This window comes from Mobula birostris, chromosome 23 (assembly GCF_030028105.1).
Source record: "Mobula birostris isolate sMobBir1 chromosome 23, sMobBir1.hap1, whole genome shotgun sequence".
Taxonomy (NCBI): domain Eukaryota; kingdom Metazoa; phylum Chordata; class Chondrichthyes; order Myliobatiformes; family Myliobatidae; genus Mobula; species Mobula birostris.
The window spans coordinates 41,561,028-41,585,099 of record NC_092392.1 but is presented as its reverse complement, the minus strand read 5'-3'; the positions used below and the strand labels follow the sequence as shown (position 1 = coordinate 41,585,099).

Genomic DNA, 24,072 nt, shown 5'->3' with positions numbered 1-24,072 from the left:
ATTTCAAAAATGTACATTCACTTCTCTGTTGCATCTTCAAACAGTCCCATACAAGCTCCATTACAATGACTTGTGTTTGGATTTTGCCACAGGTTCCTACTGTCAACTCCCCAGCATAAAGTCCAGAGATTTCCAGGATGTCTGGGCTCCAGAGTGAGATGCCACGTGGAAGTCCCCAATTTACTACTGGGCACAGCCAACACGATTTAGCCCAAGAACAAATTTTCCGTCTGTGTGGACACAATGAACGGATGCCTGAGCCACAGGTTTCCTTTGATTCAGTGATATACCAGTTGAAGAGTGAAAAAAAAAATTGATGCGTTCAGAATATAAGAACCTGGGGTGAAGACAGGCAATTTGGTTCATCATTTGTTCTGAAAGTAACTATCCAAGTTCTCCTGAGGCAGGAAATGAGCAACCACTTGGAAAAAATCCAGGAGAGTATTGTTCAGTGAATTTGACCCCTGACCACCAAAGGTTGATGAAGCAAGACTCCTGAGTATTATACAATCCTTTCAAATCATACTTAGAATAGTTAATAGGTGCCCTGCAGAACTTAATGGGCTGGATCATGCTACTTGCAAGCTGGCAGAACAGGGGAGAATTCCAGCTAGCTGCATAGACAGCTTCCTTTCTTAACTTCCCCACTGTGCATTGCATTGTAGAGGCTGAAAATCAGGTGCTGGTACCTTTGGCCTCTAGCTTCACCACTGGATTTAGCATTGAGTGCTGGGGCAGAGAAATATTCTGAATGGCGGGGGGGGGGGGGGGGTGGTGCTGGAACTAACGTGCTCTCACATCTTGCACATTTTCAATAATTTAATTGATTTCCTGAAACTTGATTAAAAAGATAAATCCCGGTAAGCGGTTTGGTAATTTTCTTTATTTAGCTTAATGTTGTTAATTGATTTTTAGCATTTAAAGTATTATAAAGAAAATTTATATCTTTTTTCCTCAATATTTTAAAAATGTTTAAATGGTTCTCAGTTGCTTGAAAATGGTTCCTGATAATCTGACACATTTATGTTTGACAACAATGAACTGTTAGAAGGCCAGCAGGATTGTCAAGGGGTAACAGGATCTGCTCCTTGGAACGTAGTCACCGCTTGTGAACCACCCTACTTTGCAAAGCGGTCACAGCATTGAACCTCAAGTTGACTGGATCAATGGGGGCAACCTAAAAGTGTGGATGTAGCAACAACTCAGGTGGTTTTATCAAACTCAATGTTTCCTGCATTAAGTACTTACCACTGTTAACTCTTGAGGTGTAGAATTTCTTACAGAATTAAATCAGCAAAGCTTTATCTACATTTCTGGTGATAATATTCACCAGTCCTATTGGTTGATTGATAACAGTGTTTCTGTGATGGTTTATTCTTGTTTCATGGTTCCTTAGCTCATTCACTGAATCCATGGAATGATGACTATACTAGCAACAGCAGGTGGCAGGAGAATAAACCACTGAATTTCAGATTCTCAAATGTTAAGCATGTCTATTCTTTAAGTGTGAGGGTATTATTATTTATATATAAAATTACCACCTATTAAATATTAGTAGCATCATGGATTATTCTTTGGTTACTTGAAAAATTAACCTCTATATTTTGAAATGCATTTTATCGCTGGACATCAGCAATGGTCTATTCTTGAATGCAGCTAGTATTCATGTGAGAGTTTAGGCAAAAACTTGTTAAATGTATTGAATACAGCCAAACCATGATATTCATCAAAAGGAAGAATGGCTCAAGAGCTAATGGTACTTGGTACAGCAAAATTAAATGGATGAATGGATCAGTGGGAAAATCCTGGATTACTGTGATGTAATTAACTCTGTTGTGGACGTTCATTATCATTCTACCTTTATTTTAATGTGGGTATTAATAATTTTGGTAGCTCTTTGAAAAGCATAACTGACAAGTTTCAACATTGGATATTAGACACATACATTAGTACACCATTTCACGCTCCAATGTACGGTTCATCTAATTTCACACATCATTGTTCCATGTAGACAGGAGATATCCAGACCTGAGCTACTGCTGACATCAGGCAGGAAGCAAGCAACTGTTATGCATATGGAACCTTCCACTTTATCTTTCGGTTCGCTCTAAGCTTCACAAAACTTCCCAGGGAGCCCCATATTCAAGTCTCCAGTGACCCAGAGGAGCAGAAAAGTGGAGGCAAAAGTCAACACTTCACTTCTCCCACCTCACCTCCCAGATCCACTTGAATCGAGAGTCTTTGCCATGCTAAAACAGGGACACATCCAATGAGTGAACTAGGGACCAACCATCATACTGAGCCTACAACCCAGAGCCATGTCAGGCACAGTCCAATTTTATGGGTTCAATTTCTGATCTTGGTTCATGTCCTGCTCCAGAGACAAATGTGCTGTACCTATGGGCACACATTTCCCATGGATCCTAAAAGCAATTTCAAACATCTCTTCTCAAAAGCTGATACAGTCACAACGTCAGGCAAGATCCTCTGAATTACTATTCCTTCAAAGGTTTCCCTCCCAGAATTTATTGGTGTTAGAGATGGCAAGTGCATGGAAACTTGAAATACAATGATATGATTAGAAGAATTACAGTACTAGTATTCATTAAATGCTCATTGTATCCAAAACAGACACCTAAATCCCACCACAAACCAAAGATGAGAATCTGTTGAAAAGCACTGACATAACATTCCACCTGAAAAGTTGCATTCTTTGGCCATGAATCTCAGTCTTTGCCACTAAAAGTTCCACTGTTAAGGACAGCCATTCATTGGCATCTACAACATCACAAACACAAAATCCTTGCAAAGTAACTAAAACCACATGAAATGATTCCAATGTATTTTCTGTATTTTAGTTATCTAGACTATAATCTTGTTGAAAGAAATCCTAAAGAAGTGATAAGTCCAATCAACTATGAACATTGAATGAGGTCAAGTAAATGGGCAGCCATAAATGGTCAGTAAATAATTCTGATTTCTAGATCGACACTACTGGGACCTCTGGTTTTTATGGTGTATATAAATAACCTGGAAGAAAATGTAAATGAATAGGTTAGTAAAGTTTGAAGATACTACTAAGATTGGTGGTATTGTGGATAGTGTAGAAGACTGGCAAAGAATAACAGGATATAGGTCATTTGCAGATATGGGCAGAGAAATGGCAACTGGAGCTTAACCCAGCCAAATGTAAAGCGTTTCACCTTGGAAAGTCAAATGTAATGAAACAGTACACTATTAGGGCAAGACCCTTAACAGTGTTGATAAGCAGAGGGATCTTGGGGTCCAAGTTCATAGCTCCCTGAAAGTGGCTGCACAAGTTGATAAGGTGGAGTACTCACGTTTATTTATTGAGGCATTGATTTCAAAACTTGGTAAGTTATGTCTCAGTTTTAAAAAACTCTAGTTAGGCTGCATCTGGAGTATTGCATACATTTCTGGTCACCCCATTATTAGAAGTGTGACGGTGTTTTGCAGAGGGTGCGGAAGAGGTTTACCAGGATGTTGCCTGAACTAGAGGGCAAGTGCTATAACGAGAGCTTGAACAAACTAATGTTATTTTCTATGAAGTGGCAGAGGGTGAGGGGAGATCTGATAGAGGTTTATAAGATTTGAGAGGCATAGATGGAGTAGACAATCAGAATCTTTTTCCCAGGGCTGAAATGTCCAATACCAGAGGACAAGTATTTAAGGTAAGAGGGGGTAATTTCAAAGGAAATGTGAGGAGCAAGTTATTTTTGCACAGGGAGTGGTGGGTGCCGGGAATGCATGCCTGGGGTTGTGGTGGGGGTAGATAATTTAGGGACTTTTAAGATATGTATAGATTAGCACATGAATGTGATGGAAAAATGTGATGGAAATGTGAAGGAAATGTGAAGGATATGAACATTGTGTAGGTAGAAGAGATTACTTTTGTTGGCCATTTGATTACTGATTTAAATGGTTTGCTACAACATTGTAGGCTGAAGGGTCTGTTCCCGTGTTCTACTCTTCTATAAATGGTAAGATATGGCATTAATAACACAAATGAAAAGGACAAAGCTAGGCTTTGATTATTGCTACACTGAACAGTATCTTTTAGAAAGTAGTAATCATATCAATCAGACCTTGTTTCATGAACAATTTAATTATTCAGAAGTGTAACTATAGAGACCTTAGAAAGTCTCAGCTTGTAAAGTTCTCAAGTGTAATCCCTTTAAAGTCCTATTCTAATAAGTTTATAAGGGACTTTAAGTTTTTAACAATGGTTTGAATTTCAGCCTCCCTTCTTAAAAATTCTTGGTGAATTGATAGTAGGAGCACAGTAACATTGTCTCACTCTACAATACATTGTACTGCATTTTACCCTACAGCTTATAGTTGTAGGGGTTAAGGGCGAACACCACCATTCACTCAGTGAAACTTCCATTAAGTAACAACAATGAATTAACATATTGACACCATAAAGCCGTAAGATACAGGAGTAGAATTAGGCCATTTGGTCCATCAAGTCTGCTACGACATTTCTTCATGGCTGATTGTTTTCTCTCTTAGCCCCAATCTCCTGCCTTCTCTCTGTAATCCTTCATGCCCTGGCTAATGAAGAATATATCAGCCTCTGCCTTAAATATGCCCAATGACTCGACCTCCACAGCTGTCTGTGGCAATGAATTCCACAGATTCACCACGATCTGCCTAAAAAAAAATTCAGCTCATCTCCATTTAATCAAAATTTCCCAACAACTTTACTGTTACGAGGGAGTACTTTCATGGGTTTGGTAAGTGAGACAGAACACACTGATTGTGAATAAGGACATTAATCATTCATTTCCAAACAGTAAAACATTTGACCAAACGACTAAGTCCCCCCAAGTTACACAGCTACAAAACTAAACTTTCAAACAACAGATAATTAGTCAAGAGTGCGCATGGGCCCTCCTAAATCTGGAGCATACTTTCTCAATGGTTCTTCAACACTGGTCCTAACCTCAGTGTGAACTTGGCCGAGTCTCCTGTATGAGCTATTCTTAACCCCTGAGGTGCCTGAAATTGGACACTGGTGCCGTGGCACACAAGTCAACCAATGGGAAAAAGCTGTTGCAACCTTCAAATGGCAGATCGATGGCCGGCACAGTAGAAGTGGCTTTCGGCCAACAAGTAAACTAACCCCCCCATATAACACTAATGGAATCTCAATATTCATTTACTCTGCGTGACGAAACAAATTTAACATTACATCTCATTCCTGCTTCAGACGTGAACTTGCTCATTGCTTTAGTGAACGTAATCAGTAATTCGATGTATGATATTTACATGAACTTTGTTATTTCCTAAACCATGCTTAAATTGGGTACTTCACTTCTCATCCTACCTCTCCCGGAAGTTCCGGGAGTCTCCCGCATATTAATAGTGGCTCCCTGATGCCCTCAAATTATATACAATATCCCGGAAATTGATTTTTTTGAGAGCGAGCGTGAGAGAACGCGCGAGAAAGAGCGAGAGAGTGAGCGCAAGAGCAAGAAAGCAAGCGCGAGAGCGAGAGAGAGAGCGAGAGCAAGAAAGCAGGCGCAAGTGAGAGCAACCACAAGAGAGAGAGCGCGACAGCAAGAGCGAGAAAGCAAGCGCGCACGAGAGCAAGAGCGAGAAAGCAAGCGCGCGAAAGTGAGAGCAAGAGGAGAGAGCAAGAAAGCAAGCGTGAGAGAGCGAGAGCAAGTGAGAACGACCAGGAGCGAGCGAGAGAGAGAGAGAGAGAGCAAGAGCAAGAGCAAGAGTGTTCCAAAAAAAGAAAATATGAAACGTACGTCACCCCAGACTACACTAAAGTGTACCCCTGCCTAATAGGAGTCAAAAATAATGACCGTGTTGCTCGCTGCACTGTTTGCAACAGTGACTTTTCTATTGCCCATGGTGGGTTAAGACTGTAAAAGACGTGATTAGGTGAGTTTAACAGGTGTCATTCATTCATTAGCATAGCTAATGTCATTTAAACTAGCTGGCTAGCTGCTAAAGAGCTACTCTATTGCAGACATCCCACCTCTCCCGGAAGTCTCCCGCAAATTGATGGTGCTACCTCCGTGAAATGAGTTTTTGCAGGGTGGGATGTCTGCTTCTAGCTGGAATATAAGCAGCTGAATGGGCCAAATTGAACTGGAAACAGACTACTGCCCATGCTGTCCCCATGTCCATGCTAATTAGAGGCCTTTGGATAGATCTGGCAAAGTATAATGAGGCCTCCAATGATCTGTAGGCCTCAGAAAGCTTAGTCCTAAAGCTGTCGTCTAAACTGTACATGGATGTTCACTTCCTGTCAAAGCAATTTAACTTTAAGAGTCTCTGTCATTCAGGGGCATAAAAAAAACTGTTAAAGTACACATAAATAATTTTCAAAAATAAATATTTTTAAAAACAATGGAGAAGATTCACAGAATCACTTCTAAATCATTAAGAAAGTTCAAGTCAATAGTTCTGAAAAATGCGTATCTTTTCTATTCTGCAGATCAAGAATCCTAATTCAAATGAAGGCACCTGGTCTTGAGGCAGGTCTGACCACGCAGGGAATTAGAGTTAACTTCCCAACATAATGCAGATGAAACTCAGCAGGATCCACCTTGGTTCCTGGGTTCCAAGTGGAGTTGAGCTGTGGAGATGAGGCCAGTGGCAGTAAGTGGTTTCATGTAAATCCAGGACATACTTCAGCATGAGCGGCTAACTTCTAGAACACAGCTGGAGTGAAAGGAAGCAGCTTTACCTTGCTTATTTCTTGAATTCCTTGTTGAGAAGGTTTTCCCTGGCATGTATATGTGCTTATGACCACTGTATCACAAGTCATAACAACTTTAAATAGGAACAGAAGGAGCTCACTCAGCCCTCAAGCTTGTCCTGCCATTCAATGTGATCATCAATGACATCTTCGCTTCCTCTCTGCCATTTCCAATAGCTCTCAATTCTCCCATCTCGCACACATTTATCTACTTTCACCAATTCTAGACTCCAGAGATTACTGCTTGCAAGAAGTAATTAATATTACTGGGAGAAAAATATGAGGTTGGATTAATGCAGTTATTAACACATTTATTATATGTCCTAAGTATGAAAGGTTAACTGCAGCAGTGATCCCTTGAGATCTGTTCAAGCAGCACTATGACTATTAAAATCTCAAGGAATAAACTATCCACGTGTGTTTCAGAGCTTTGTATCCAATAACCACGTTACTTACTTGGGATTGGTTGCCTTCTGATTTACCAGGTATGAGTGGGATTTTGAGTGAGGAACTGCAGCATTTTCCAACTCTGAGAATACAATGTTGCTGCTTTATTGCTATATTGAGATATGTGATTTCTCTGAAAAGCTGAACTTCCAGTTAACAAAGCCTGCTTTCTTTCTTCATTCACCAACATTCAGCCCCGCGCCTCCACTTGAGAAGATCATGGCTAATTACGACTGCAACATCAACTCTGCATTTCTGCTCACCCCAGCAACTTTTCAGCTTTTATTTTTCAAAAATCTATCAACATTTACCTTAAAAAACTCAAAGACTCCCTTTCATTGTTCTTTAAGAAGGAAGATCCAATAACTTAGAACCTCAGAGAAAAAAAAATCAAACAAATCATTTCTGTCCTAATTTTTAAACAGTAATTGCTAAATCAAAGTTTTCCCAAAGCAAAAAAATCCTCTCCATATCCACCATATCAAAACCCCTTAGGATCATATGTGTTTTCATCAACTCTGCTCTGACTCATCTACACTCCAGCCGATGCAAGCCTAACCCGGCAAACTTTGGTTCATAATATAACTTGCCCATTCCAGACCAGTAAATTTTCTTTTAACTATTCAAAATTCTTTAACACTCTTTTCTAGATAAGGAGGCCAAAACTGCACTGAGCATTTCAGATACAGTTTCAACACTGCCCTGCCTAACTGAAGTAAAACCCATCCTGTTTAATCCCTCTCACAATAAACAGTAATCTTATATTAATTTTAAATTATTTGTAGTACCTACATACTTGCAAGGACACCCAGAAACCCTCTATGCATTTACATAATGTAACTCATTTTCAATTTTCTGGTTAAAATGGAGAATTTAAGTTTAACTCCATATTATTCTATTTGACAGATATTTGTTCATTTACTTAACCCATCCAGCCTCCTCATAACCTCTTCATAATTTATTTTCCTACCTACTTGCAACTAATGGCAAACTTTACAACCACGTCTTTGGTGCCTTTGCCCAAGATATTTACAAAATCTTTAAGGAAGTTGATGCCACTGCACCAATTTGTGTGGCACATTTCTTGTTATATCTTGCCAGCCAAAGAAAGTATCGGTTATGCCTAATCTCAGTTTCCTGTTCCATTTTTCTAACCACCTCAAGATGCTACATTCTATTCCACTTAATTATCTCCTCAGATTATAATGACTTCCATAATTCATCGTCTCCACAAAGAATCCACTTTGCCTCAATGTCAGAATCGTTTGGGTTCAGTCCTTACTGCAAGGTCTGGAGGACCCTAAATACTGAGCTGACATTTGGCCATCCAGTGTGGAATTCATTACCACAAATGGCTGTGGAGGCCGGGTCATTAGGTATACTTAAAGCGGTGGTTGATAGGCCATCAAAGGTTACCAGGAGAAGGCAGGAGAATGGGGTTGAGACAGATAATAAATCAGCCATGATGGAATAGCAGAGCAGACCCGATAGGCTGACTGGCCTAATTCCACTCTTATGTCTTTAGGTCTTATGGATGACTTGTATTAAATGAAAGAAAAATTGTCCACAGTTTCATCTCTATTCAAGAAGGAGATTGGTGATCTAGCCTTTGAATACATGCTAGCATCAATAAATCCTTGAATTCATTGTCAATGGAGTGACAACATAGTGCCTTGGTAGAACTCAGAACAATGTGAATCAGGTACAATTCTCCAAAGGTTGTAGCTGTATATGATATAAAAGGAGACAGTTGAAACTATTGGTGTTCAGTCATCCCAACCACAGAAGATCACCACAGAAGTTCTTCAGGGGAATGCACAACTGTAGGTCCAAACATCTCCTGCAACTTCATCAATGATTTTCCCTCTAGCAGAAGTGCAGATGCTCACTGATGATTGCACCATGTTTAATCATCTTGGAAAACAGTGAATACCCATGCCTTCTCACAACAAAGTCTAGGTAGCATGCAGATACGCCTAGTCAGTAACATTTGCTCTACATTAGTACAAGCTAATGGCCATGTCATAAAAGACATAACAAAATACCCGGCATTCAATGGCTCACTATCACCACTCTGGAGGTCATAATTGTCCAGACACACCACTGATACAGCTATATGAATATTACAGGATTACAGCAGTGGGTGCGAATCTATCTATCCTATGGCAAACTAGTCATCTCCTGGCTCCCAAGGATTTAACTCCATTCAAAAGACACAAATCAAAAAGCACGGTGGAATAACATGTAGATGTCTAAATGAAAACAGCAGCTAATAGACTCGACCCTAGAAGCTAAATAATCTCCAGGTCAAAGAAACCTAACAAATTGGTAGCTTAAACATTCATCGTCACCTTAAACATTCATCTCCTCCACAATGCGTAAGGTGATGTCAGTGCGCATCACTTACATAGTGCATTGTATTTCTCTGTCCAGGTTCCTCCTAACAATGTCTCCCAACATCACAAGTGGGTTGAGCAAAAGGAAGTGAAGATGCCATCACTGTCTGTTCCCTTCCAGGCTGCATAGCTTCTGATGTTGCTTCATCATTGCTGGGGTTTAAATTCTGAAATTCACAGCCCACGCCACACTGGGATTTCCTTCACCAGAAGGACTACAGTGGTTCAAGGAAGTGCCACACCATTACTTTCTCAAGAGCAAGTAAGTAGGCCCAACAAAAGCTGACACTTCCATTCTGTAAATGCGACACATAGAACACAGAAGAGAGAAACCTACAGCACATTACAGACCCTTCGGCCCACAATGTTGTGCCGGCCATGTAACCTTCTCTAGAAAGTGCTGAGAATCTACCGCATAGCCCTCTATTTTTCTAACCTCTATGTACCTATCTAAGAAACTCTTAAAAGACCCTAATTCATCCGCCTCCATCACCGTCACTGGTAGTGCATTCCACACACCCGCCACTCTCTGTGTGAAAAACATACCTCTGGCATCCCCCTTGTAGCTACTTCCAAGCACCTTAAAACTATGCCCCCTGGTGGTAGCCACATCAGCCCTGGGAAAAAGCCTCTGGCTATCCACATTATCAATGACTCTCATCATCTTATACACCTCTATCAGGTCATCTCTCATTTTCTGTTGCTCCAAGAAAAAAAGGCCAAGTACATGCAACCTATTCTCATAAGGCATGCTCTCCAATCCAGGCAACATCCTTGTAATTTTCTGCTGCACTCTCTCTATAGTATCCATATCCTTCTTGTAGTGAGGTGACCAGAAATAAACACAGTACTCCAAGTGGGGTCTAACTAAGGTCCTATATAGCTGTAACAATACCTCATGGCTCTTCAACTCAATGCTATGGTTGATGAATGCCAACACACCATATGCCTTCTTAACAATGCTGTCAACCTGCACAGCAGCTTTGAGTGTCCGAAGGACACAGACCTCAAGATCTTGCTGATCCTCCACATTGCCAAGAGCTTACCATTAATATTACATTCTGTCTTCAAATTTGATCTACTGTACTGAACCACTTTACACTTATCTGGGTTGAACTCCATCTGCCATTTCTCAGCCCAGTTCTGCATCCTATCGATGTCCCGCTGTAACCTCTGACAACTCTCCAGACTATCCACAACACCTCCAACTTTTGTGTTATCAGCAAACTTACTAATCCACCCTTCTACTTCCTCATCCAGGTCATTTATAAAAAGCACAAAGAGGAGGGGTCCCAGAACAGAATCCTGCAGAACACCACTGGTCACCGTCCTCCATGCAGAATACAAACCATCTACAAACACCCTTTGCCTTCTGTGGGCAAGCCAATTCTGGATCCACAAAGCAAGGTCTCCTTGGATCCCATGCCTCATTACTTTTTGAATGAACCTTGCATGAGGAATCTTATCAAGTGCCCTACTGAAATCCATATACACTACATCCACTGCTCTACCTTCGTCAATGTGTTTTGTTACATTCTCAAAGAACTCAATCAAATTCATGAGGCATGACCTGCCCTTGAGAAAGCCATGCTGACTATCCCTAATCAGATTATGTCTCTTCAAATGTTCAAGAATCCTGCCTCTCAGGATCTTCTCCAACAACTTGCCCACCACTGAAGTAAGACTCACTTGTCATTAATTTCCTTGGTTATCTCTACTCTCTTTCTTGAATAAGGGAACAACGTTTGCAACCTTTCAATCCTCTGGTACTTCTTCCATCCCTATTGATGATGTAAAGATTACCTCCAGAGGCTCAGCAATCTCCTCCCTTGCTTCCCACAATAACCTGGGGTATATCTCGTCTGGTCACGGTGACTTATCTAACTTAATATCTTTCAAAAGCTCCAGTACATCCTCTTTCTCAATGTCTATACACTCAAGCATTTCAGTCCACTGTAAGTCATCCCCACAATTGCCAAGATGCTTTTCACTGGTGAATACTGAAGCAAAGTATTCATTAAGTACCTCCACTACCTTCTTCGGCTCCACACACGTTTCCATTATCACTCCTGATTGGTTCTATTCTCACACGGTTCATCTGCTTGCTCTTCACATACTTGTAGAATGCCTTGAGGTTTTCCTTAATCCTGCTTGCCAAGGCCTTCTCATGACCCCTTCTAGCTCTCCTAATTTCATTCTTGAGCTCCTTCTTGGCACCCTTGTAATTTTCTAGAGCTCTAACAGTAACAGTTTTTTGAACCTTTCATAAGCTTTTCTTTTCTTCTTAACTAAATTTCCAACACCCTTTGTACACCATGGTTCTTTTACCCTACAATCCTTTCCCATCCTCAATGGAACATACCTATGCAGAATGCCATGCAAATGTTCCCTGAACATTTGCCACATTTCTGCCGTACATTTCCCTGACAATATCTGCTCCCAATTTATGTTATTAAACATCAGAAATTTGACCTGAACGTTGCAATCAACACTGAAGGACCAGTGCTTACCCCGAGCATAAAATCACTGTCCTCCATGATTTAGCATTTTCCAACATGACCTATTGTCTAGTGTCTTCTCTGTAATGTTGTGTTGACCTAATTATGTTCTTTGTCAATCAGTTCAAACAACCAATTAGATGGTAGAACTTTAAAATATAGAACTGTAAATGGATTGTAAAAATGTAAATAAGAATGGAAAAAAAGTGCAATTTCATCTTCTTAATCATTTCACTCAAAGCAAGAGAAACACCAGAGATACTACTTTGGATTCAAATAAATGAAAAATATATATAATCCTGACTGGCTGCATCACCAGCTGGTGAGGGGGGCTACTGCACAAGATCGAAATAAGTTGCAGAAGATTGTAAAATTAGTCAGCTCTATCATGGGTATCAGCATCCGTAGTATCATGACATCTTCAAGGAGCGGTGCCTTAGGAAGACAGTGTCTATCATTAAGGATCCCCACCACCAGGGCATGCCCTCTTCACACTGTTCCTGTCAGGAAGGAGGTACAGAGGCCTGAAGGTACACACTCAGCAATTCAGGAACAGCTTCTTCCCCTCTGCCATCTGATTTCTAAATGAACATTAAACCCATGAACACCACCTCCTGACGAAGGGTCTCGGCCTGAAACGTCGACTGCACCTCTTCCTTCCTACAGATGCTGCCTGGCCTGCTGCGTTCACCAGCAACTTTGATGTGTGTTGCTTGAATTTCCAGCATCTGCAGAATTCCTGTTGTTTGCGTTTAAACACCACCTCACTATTTTTTTGTTATTTTGCACTACTTAACTATTTAATAGTTATATACACACATTTAATGTAACTCAGCTTTTTCTTCATATTTATTTGTCATGTATTTCATTGTAATGCTGCCATGAAATTAACAAATTTCATCACATATGCCAGTGATACTAAATCTGATTATGTTAGCTTTACAAATCCTATAAATGGTCTGAGAATGGCAATCTATGCTTGTAACTCAGTTTATCAAGATTAGAGAGATTGTTCAACAATTGTTATGCTTTAGAATGCCAACTAGAAACTCAAATCATACCTTACTCAACTTGGCTATTACTTACAATGGGTTTTACAGCAGAGGTGGTGCATGAACAGTTGAAATTAATGCCAAATCACTTATTTTCACAAAGACAGCAAAAGTGTAGACTGTGGAGATATCTCGTAGAACAACTTTTATTTCTGCTGTTAACTACATGTGTGCAGATGTTGGAAGTTGGTATTTTTATAATGTAGTGACAATATTCAACAATGGCTTTTGCTGGTTTGGAATTTCTTACTTACTACCCATTACGCTGCTGGCATTTAGGGCAGCAATGAGGGTCCTCCATCTCCGTCTGTTCTTGGCCATCTTCTCTATCGTGCCCCAGATGTGGTTCAGGGTCCATATTTCTGCCTCTTCTGCACGGTGCCATGTGTCCTTGATCTCACGCATTTCTTCCGCCCTTCAGGGGTCCGATGAAGTGTTGTCTTGATGAAGGAGTTGGCCTCTCTTTTATCACACGCCCAATCCATCTCCATTGTTTCCTTATGATTATTGTGGCTATGTCCTCTTGATGATGCTGAAGGAGTAGGGCATGGTTGGAGATCTTTCTCGTCCAGAAAATATGGAGGATCTTCCGAAGGCTCATGATGTGGAATGACAACAGCTTGGCAAGGTCATTCTCTGTCGTGTTCCAACATTCTGACCTGTACAAGTGTGTGGACAGAACACAGCTCTGGTACAGCTTCACCTTGATGTGGATGTTGTACTTCCCCATATGTTATTCACCGATCTGAAGACATTTCTAGCTTTGCTGAGTCAGCACTGGATGTCGTCCTTGGTCCCACCATCCTCCAGAATGATGCTGCCCTGGTAGGGTAATCTCCCAGTGTTGGGTAAGTCAATGCCATAATACTTTGACAGGAGGTTCTACCTTGGTGGTCATAGACTCAGTCTTTCTCTGGCTGATTCTGAGTCTAATCTGTCCACCAACGATATGCAGATACTGAGTTTCCTCTTGCATGTGCTGAATGTATCTGATAGCAATGCAAGGTCACCCACAAAGTCAAGATCTTCTAAAGTAGAGAAGATTGTCCACCTAAAGCCTCTCTGGTTATCTTTCATTGTCTGCCTCACCAGGTTAAACAATATCACCGACATCACACAGCTTTGCCTAATTACTGTCTTGACTTCAAAGCACAAATTGCAGCCCCCCACCTGTGCTGGTGAAATTAGCATAGAAACTCTGGATAAATTGGCCAATTTTGGAAGGAATCCCATATGATCTGAGAATTCGTCAGAGACTCTCCATGGAATGCTATCAAAAGCCTTTTCAAAGTCCACAAAACTGAAATTTCTGGACCAACACAACTCACAGTCCCTATCCCTACTTCAAATTATTTCTCCGATGGCACAATTTTATCCTGAGGCAGTTTTTTCGTATAGGGTGCAAACAAAATGAGAAAGCTCATTAACACGAGAGGTTCTGCCGAAAGCGAGAAAGCTAATTGTTTTGAGTTTTGCAGACTAAAAATCTTTACAAATTGAATGGACTTGTTTGTTATTCAGGAAATCAGTATAAGTGAGGAACACTTGCATAATAAATGCACCAAATTAATTTCATTCCCTACATATTGATTTTCAAACAACAGCTTTTGTTTGTTTTTTGCATACAGATTGGAAGAACATCCGATATGGTTGAATTTATTTATAACTGGCATAAGTGTTCTCAATATGTATTGTGATTGGATATGAGTGGTTGAAAGTTGGTTTCAAGCCAGTAGTTCAATCAACCAGTTTTAATGATGCCATAAAATATAAAAAATGTACCTTGAAAGGTTTCAAACATAAGAAAATTCTCCAGGATGTTTGAAATTTACTCCATATTGACCTCAACTACAATAACAACTGGTAAATTGCCAAGCATGGTAAAATAATTAAGGGCTCATTGAGTAAGTCACTAGACCAGGTTCCACATGGATTAATAAGTATTCTATTTAAATAGCTGAACATTTTAAGTGAAAATTATTTAGTTCATTCTGGGTAAACAAAATGAGAGTTTCCCACGGAAATTCAGATTGGAATTAGGCCACTACAATACTGGTTTGGGACTCTACCAACTGGCATAAAGCGAAAATGGTATTAAGCAATTCGAATTGCAATCAATGTCACATTTGGAACCACCTGTGGGACGTTCCTCATGTGCTAGACATTCCCTCCGTCGATATTTGATGTAAGCAGGATTTCTTTTGATATATGTAACATTTCTTTGGGCGCACCAACAGAAAGCAGTAGAGTACTGCAGTGATAAATAACAGTTTAATCAAAGACTTGAGTGTGAAGGAGGGTTTTGGCATTGAAATATGTATACTTGACTTAAATTATAAGTCATCTTGTGATATTATCACAGACTCCAAATGTCTCCAAATGCTATATATATTCGATAATATCAAACATGTAATAACAGGGATTTTTTTCTTTGGTTACATATCTTTGGTTAAGTATGAAAAGCTCAGCAAATTAGAAACTTAGAACTGTTTTTTTTCCTTCTGACACAATGAAATCATTACTGACTTCAGCATTCTTTATCACTATGTCATTGAAGTGTACAATCATGAGGAAAGGGTTACTAAAGTTTCTTTCATTTAAATATTTTTATGAGACAAAAGCAGCCTTTACTCCCGATCCCTAAGTGGGTTCCAGAAGTTGGTGAATTGCCTCCTTGAACTAGTGTAGTTTATGTGGCAAACAGATTTGTATAGTGCATTGTCTCAAGATAGAAAGTTCCAGGATTGTCATTTAACAGATGAAGGAATGTCAAGATATAACCCTCATTGTAGAATACAAGTACTTATGAAGTAGGTCTTCATCATCCTGAAAATTAACAGTAAGAGTTTTGGAAATGGTAATGATGTTGAAATGGAGGATGACAATCTTGGAGGTATTATCTGACACTTCTGTGGCAAGATTATTTATTGCTCATCAAGACAAGCTCGAATTTTGTCAAGATCTTGCTGTAGGGAGGGCAGACTATTTCGAGAACTGAAGAAGTGCCAACAGAACCAAGCACTTTGCAACATCAGTTAAAACTTTCAATAAGCTTAGAAGTGAAAAAGAAGATCATGGGGCCCATGACACTGTGACATGATAGATCATAAAACAAATTCATGCATTTTGTTATGAGTTGGGTTTAACCATATCCAGTGGTGAGTTCTCCTCTTGATCCTAACTGGTACAAGTTTTACTAGTTTTTTTAGTGATATTCAATAGCAAGGGTAATTACTCTTGTCTCACCTTTGGAATTTCTACTCTTGTTAAGATCTAGATCAAAGACGTAATGACAGTTGGATTGATTGACCCTGGCAGAAATGAAACTGCATATCACTAAGCAAGTACAATTTGTCAATTATTCCTATCTTTACTATGCTGGCGATTGGGAAGAAGCTGACATGATGGTAACTGGCGAGATTGCATTTGTTCTGCTTGTAATATCAATTTTACACTTTCTGTGCTATTTGCTGTGCAATAACTGTTCTCTAACAGCTTAGCTACAAGCATGGCCAGTTCTACAGCACTATCCTTCAGCACTGGAGCTGGGATTTTATCAGCGATAATTTCCTTTGCTGTATCTGGGATATTCAGTTGCTGCTTAATGTCACGTGAAGTGAATCAAAATGCCTGAAGAGTGGCTTCTCAGATGGTAGGGGTCTTAGACAGAGATGGATTACCAAATGCCATAGGTATAATCAGCATGTCATACCCTTCAAAATTCACCTCAGTTTTGTCAGATGTGGTGCTAGCAGGTAACTACTATTGACATGGAAGTCTTCTGCTTAGTGCAGGAGCTTATTAACAGGTAGTATCCATGTGCATTTTTTTAACCTAAAACCATGAGCATTCATTGTTTCTAGAGTCATTTTTGAAGGCTCCCAAGACTACTTAGTCCTGACTGTACCCTAACTCTAGTTCAACCTTTTTTATGCCTTGGAGCCTTACCAAAGGGTCCATGGACTCCAGGTTGGGAACACCTGCTCTAGTTGATCTGTCCTGCCATGACACGATGGATGATGATGGGTAAATCTAAGACCACAGCAAAATATTTAATTCAGAGAATATGACTATGTGGAACTTTTTGGTGTGTCTTTGGAACATCTCTTCCAAAGCTGGCACAGTGTATAAATATGAGTGGGAAGAACTGGACACATTTGATAGAGCTGGTGTCTTGTTGCCATAAGATCATAAGACATAGAAGCCATATAGCCCATTGAGTCTGCTCTTTTTTATCATGGCTGATCCCTGATCCCACTCAACCCCATACACCTGACTTCTCACCATACCCTTTGATGCCCTAACCGATCAGGAAAGTATCAATTTCCGCCTAAATATACGTACGGACATGGCCTCCACCGCAGTCTGTGGCAGAGAATTCCACAGATTCACTACTCTTTGGCTAAAAAATTCCTCCTTACCTCATCTAAAAGGTCACCCCTTAATTTTGAGGCTGTGCCTCTAGTTCTGGATACTCCCACCATAGGAAACATCCTCTCTGCATCCACCCTATCTAGTCCTTTCAAGATTCGGTAGGTTTCAATGAGGTACTCCCGCATTCTTTTAAATTCCAGTGAGTACAGGCCCAAAGCTGCCAAAGGCTTCTCATATGTTAACCCCTCCATTCCCAGAATCATCTTCCTGAACCTCTTCTGGACTCTCTCCACTGACAGCACATCCTTTCTGAGATATGGGGCCCAGAATGGTAGAGAATACTCCAACTGTGGCCTGACTAGTGTCTTATAAAGCTTCAGAATTATCTCATTTCTTTTCTATTCTATTTCCCTTAAATAAATGCCAACATTGCATTTGCCTTCTTTACCACAGACTCAACCTGTAAATTAACCTTCTGGGAGTCTTGCACAAGGACTCCTAAGTCTTTCTGCACCTCTGATGTCTGAACCTTCTCCCCATTTAGATTAACAGTCCACACTACTGTTCATTTTACCAAAATGCATTATCGTACATTTCCCAACACTGTATCCCATCTGCCACTTTTATGCCCATTCTTCCAATTTGCCTAAGTCCTACTGCAATCACATTGTTTCCTCAGCACTACCTATCCCTCCACCTATCTTTGTATCATCCGCAAACTTTGCCACAAAGCCATCCATCTATGCTATTCTATATTTTACTCAGTACTGCTGATTTCCTGCAATTGAGAAACTTCCTAGGCCACTTCAGAGAATCGTTATGAGGTAACCGCATTATACAGTTCTGGGTTCACACTCAGGCTGGGATGGGTGGAAAATCTCGTTACTTTAAGGAAATGAAGGAAGCAGCTGGGAATTTGTGACCATCTGGTGGGTTCATGGTCACTATTTCTGATACTAGCTTTTTATTCCGGATTTGAATACTGTAATTAACCTAATTTAAATTCCCTTGTGTTATGCTGTGATTTGTACTTATGTCATTAGATCATTAGTCCAGGTTTCTGGATTAATAGTCCAGGAACACCTCTACAGTGCAGTACTCATTATCACTTTAGTACTAATCATTTTAGTGTGCCTAGTGCAACACATGCTAAACGACAGATACAACTGCAGAGGGCTCTTTCTCCCCTCTGTAAAATCCTCGGAAAACAGAAATAGGAAAGCACAGGGCTGCAAGAACGTGTGATCCCACCAATGAAACCATTTAAGAAGCAAACAGTTTGATCCAAGTTCAATCTGAAGACATTCGGTCATTTAATCTGCCTCTTCTAAATGTCAAATTTCAGAATCAGGTTTAATATCACCGGCATATGTTGTGAAATTCATTGTCTTTGCAGCAGCAGTACAATGCAATACATAATAACAGAAAAAAAGCTGAATCACAGTAACTATATATATTAAATAGCTATATATATAAAATTTAAATAAGTGGTACAAAAATACAAACAAATAAGTGGTGAGGTAGTGTTTATAGGTTCAATGTCCATTCAGAAATTAGATGGCAGAGGGGAAGAAATTGTTCCTGAATCGTTGAGTGTGTGCCTTCAGGCTTCAGGCCTGATGGAAGGCATGAGAACAAGGCATGACCTGGGTGATGGGGATCCTTAATGATGGATGCTACCTTTTTTTATCATTACTCCTTGAAGATGTCCTGGATATTATGGAGGCTAGTGGCCATGATGGAGCTGACTAAGCTTACAACTCTCTGCTGCTTTAACATTCTGTAACAAATTACCAAATCTTGTAGTATTTACTGTAGCTATATGACTTATAATGAGACATGAAAGACTATTCTCTCCACATTGACAGAATCCCTGGGTAGGTCTACTGGGATTCTATACTTGCAACTTGGTCTCATCAGTGCCAATAAGGACTGCATTCTTGTACTAGAAAGAGAACTTAAATCCAGAATTCTATTACACCAAAAATCTCCACAAGTACTTAACAGATACAATAGAGAAAACTGCTGAAGTGATCACCTGTGTCCAAAATGTGCAGGTCTGCTAACTAGTAACTTGTGCCCCTTTGTAATTTTCTGGGTCAGTAAGCAATCTGAAGAGAGAACAAACCTCCTGAAATGTGCTGAATACTTTGAGCTGACAATAGACACCTCATTTATTCTCATTAAACACAACCGGTACCTTTTATATAACATGAAGAATAGACTCAACTATTTTTAATAGTTGATGGTAGGCAGATTGTTGCTCTAACAGAATAAGCTATCAATGTCAAGGCATGAAAAAGAAAAAGTGAGTAAATGTGGTTTAGTGACATCCTAAATGGGATGTGAATTGGGATTTCATACATCTCTCAATCATCGAAGGAAGTTACACACCTAAGGTGAATGAATGAGAAACTCAAAAATTAGAAGAGGAACTGACGCTCATGAACAAAAAGAAGTGCTTCTTAAACAGAAAGGGCGAAGATACAAAGTTTTTGGAAGAATGATAAACTAAGTAAATATCATTTAAAAATCTGATCTCTCTAATTACCCAATATATTCCCAACTCTCTCATTTCCTCATCAAGTGAAAATTAATGAGCATATAATTTAATGCAGATAAATGCAAAAGAAAGCTAAATTCAGCTCATGCTCTTGAAAAACACTGGAAAGATAAATTATGTTTTCAGTTTTTAAAAATGTTTCAAATTTCTTTCAGAGCCAATGGTGGTAACAGAAGCAAGGAACTGTTGTCTCACATGTGGACAATATTTTCCAGGCTACAAATCACCATCCAATAAATTATGAACAACATTTTTTATTTAAAAAATTCTAAGTTTAGTTATAAAATATTTGGCCTGTTTACCTTTAACATAAGAGCACAGGAAAATACATATACTCATTTTGGAAATTTGATTTAAGGCAATGTTCCTTGTGGCAAATAGTTCTTAATCTAATTATAGTGTGTAGTAACTGTAATGTGGATGCTTCCCAGTTGATCTAAGGTCTTATAATATTTATGGATTAATAAATGCATGAAGGTAGGTCAATTATGTAATTGTGAAAATATAAAGTAAGTGCTGACAGGTATAATATTTACAGATGAATACACCACTAAAAGAAGTAAGCGGAAAGAAATATCTCAGGTTAATGTCTACTGTGTTATTTCTGTTGCATATAGCAGCTAGGTTACACTGGGATTTAAAAAAAGACAAACTTGGAAGTGGCTGTTGTGCCAAATGCTGAATAAAAACAGGAGCATTGGGAGCATACATCAGGTCCAACTGTAGCAGAAATGAGAAGAGCTTTTTTTCTTACAGAATCGTTAACAAATCTATTTTACTATTTTGATTCATAAAGAAAGGAGCCTGGCCTCAGTATCCCAACCTATGCAGAAATATACAGTACAACAGATAATTCAAATTAGTGTCTACTTAAAGACATTTTCAAGGGATAATAATAAAGCTGTAAGATAAACTTTTTTTCCAGTGTGAACTGATATCTTTATCTATTACAAAGGGTGAATTATCAATATATATCTTTATGAAAATATTTCACCTACAACACACTGAGGTGAGATGATGATGCATGTGGGTGGGCTGATAAAAGAACACAGATAACCGGAAACAGTGTTTACCCCAAGCAGTGAAGGGTTATTTAAAAATAAAGATATTTCTTTTGAAGCAGTTTGGAAATGGTGTTAACATTGATATCATCTTGATGATTTATTTTTTCAAAACATTAATAACAAACATAGCAATGATAATAAAATAAATAATTCATTTCCAATTATTTAAATTCAATGATTTTATTTACTTTTTTCCTATGCTTATTGTCTAAGATATGATACATATTTATACATCACAATATTTAAATATTAGAGGACTGATTTCTCATATTCTTTATTCTGAATAATTCCCTTCCCCTAAATTTGAATAGTTTTCAAATTTCTGAAGAAATTAATTTGATAATAAGAAAAATTATTTTTCGCATTGTTAAGAAAAAGCCAATAAGGGAGTTCAAGTACTTGTTTGTAGGTGGCAACAGTTATTTTACTGAGAAACATCTGATCATTTTATTTGGTTAAAAGCATATTTGTGCATCATATGATCATACTGTTCTCTAAAATGATGAAAACATTGGGAATTATTATTCAGTGATAAATAACTGGCTGAACTTATTCAGCTAGTGTCGAACATGTTTTCAAAAATTTCAACAGTTTACTTTCAGAATTTTAACCAGCATAACATAAAAATGCAATTTTATTGGTTAATTCCTACATATAATAAATGTAATTCTCTGTCAACAACGAGGTAATGACTTGTGGAATGGGATGAATTTTTTCTATTGGCCATACTTGTGATTTAAAAGACCTGATAACAGCACAAGAAATTATATTCACCATATAAACACTTGTTAGAAATGAACTGCCATTCTACAAGAGTCAGCAACCTACAGTATATCCTTGCACTGAAATGATAGAAATTATCTAAAGAATTCTAATTCTACCTCATCAATAAAAAAAACATGAAAAGCAACATTAAATTCCGTTCCAATCCAGTTTATCTACATCTGTTTTAAAAATCAAACCTGATTATAGTTTGGCATGGATGGGAAAGATGATAATGTAGGCATTATATCAGTGATTGACACTCTCCGCAAGAAATAGCTAATTATAGCAGGTCTCCTAGTAACTAAAATAATTGCTTTTCTCTCTGGCTGAAACTCATCACATACTTCTGTGAGCAATACACAGTGAAAATAAATTTCAAATATGACTTCTGTGAAGCAGGAAGAGAAGTTCCTGTCCCTCTACAAGCACCTAGATGGAGGTATCTTCATAGGTGACTCGACAGTGACTTCTACAATACAATATTTTAATGATCAGATCTGGCCTTTCATTTTATTTTATATAAACATCGTTTTGTAACGATTGTGAATATACATTCAAAATATTATAGCAGTCATTAAAATGTAACAATTTTGGGCACTCAAAGTCTCTTGTGACCTACTATTTTCATTACAATGGCATACAAATTCCTTCTTAAGTTAGTTACAGACAGCAAAACTTTTTTAGAATATTTATATGGAATTTTTCATCTCTTCCATAGTTGTTAATAGGATTTTAATAATGATATACATGTATATAGCACAAATTTTATATATATTACAAAAATATTTTCAGTTAAGAATAGAGAACAAATCAATTGCATAAATACAATGCCAGCATTCACTCATATACACAAAAAATTCAAGCTGTAACCAAATTTTTAACATTCCAGTCAAAGAAATTATCATTTTTTGATGCAATTGAAACTGCTAAGCCCATCAGGGCTAACTGTAGTTAAACTGAAGCTTCCTGCCATCCTTCCTGAATGGTAATTTAGAGCTTTGCAATATTAAATACAATGGTCCACACAGGTCCACAGTTGCTGAGGCAACAGGACAACAGGTCATAACATAGTTGGACAGACAAAAGGAGAACAGTGGGTGATGGGACGAGCAGGACAAGAGGGTAATACAAAGTAGCATAGTTTTGAGAAAACATGAACTGTTCACGTACAAAAATAAAAATAGAAGATAGCTTACCATGAACTGGATGTTGTCAAATCCATTTGCCAGCAGGTGGTTTTCATACTGGGGAAGTCCTATGCTCTCCAGCCACCGTCCCACAGTCTGAAATACAACTCTGGGTCCTGTAAGAGGTTGAAGGGGAAGCCGCTTCAGCAGTGACATACCATCAATCCGGTAGTAGGGGCATTCCGAGGTTGAGAGGTGGCATTGCCACATCGCATTTCTCGGAATGTGACTGTCGAATGAGCCCGCCAGCTTGACAGCTTTTGTGGTGCACAACTCAATATTCTCAATATTATTCTCTGTAGTTTGACTAAATGCTGGAATGCTTCTCAAAGCCAGCAGGTATCAGCACAAGATGTGGGTCCAGCATGCCAAGGTGTCTTTCCCTTTATAAATATATAGTGCTCTCTCTCTGACCAAGGAACACATGGGAGAGAGAGGGAGAGAGAGAAGGAGAGAGAGGGAGAGAGAGAAGGAGAGAGAGAGAGAGGGGGTGGGAGAGGGAGAGAGAGAGAGAAAGGGAGAAAGAGAGAAAGGGAGAAAGAGAGAAAGGGAGAAAGAAAGGGAGAGAGAGAGAGAGAGAGAGAGAGAGAGAAAATATTAAGAGCAGACTGGTCCCTTAACGTGTGAATGTCGCAGTTCTCCACAGTAAGCACTGCTCTGCCAGCAGCTAGGATTCTTTTTATCAAGTACTCCCACACTCATCAGTATGCTGTACCATGCTTCATGCTCCCCCCCTTCTCCTGTTCATTGCCCAGCCCAGGCTACACCTCACAGTCTCTATAAAGGCCATCAGAAATCTAGATTTCTTTGTCTGCTATCTGTAAATCTGCTGCTGATGCAGATGCTGATGCTGTTCCTCCTACACACACACACAGATCTACGCCAACCTTGAATGATGAGTTCAGTTAAAACAAATGCAGGAAAGAGGACTGTATAAAATTATTGTGCGTGCTTACAGTAAATTCTACTGTTTCCTCCTGCATGGAA

At 39.1% G+C, this 24,072-nt stretch overlaps 1 protein-coding gene across 14 annotated transcripts in view; it reads right to left on the bottom strand.

Annotated features, from left to right (window-relative positions):
• anks1b (ankyrin repeat and sterile alpha motif domain containing 1B) overlaps positions 1-24,072 on the bottom strand; it is an 860,133-nt gene that overhangs the window by 106,003 nt on the left and 730,058 nt on the right. For all 14 annotated transcript variants that reach the window (XM_072241217.1, XM_072241218.1, XM_072241222.1 and 11 more), the window contains one exon: positions 23,095-23,201. In XM_072241217.1, coding sequence (XP_072097318.1) covers positions 23,095-23,201 — 107 coding nt within the window. The remainder of the gene's footprint in view (positions 1-23,094; positions 23,202-24,072) is intronic.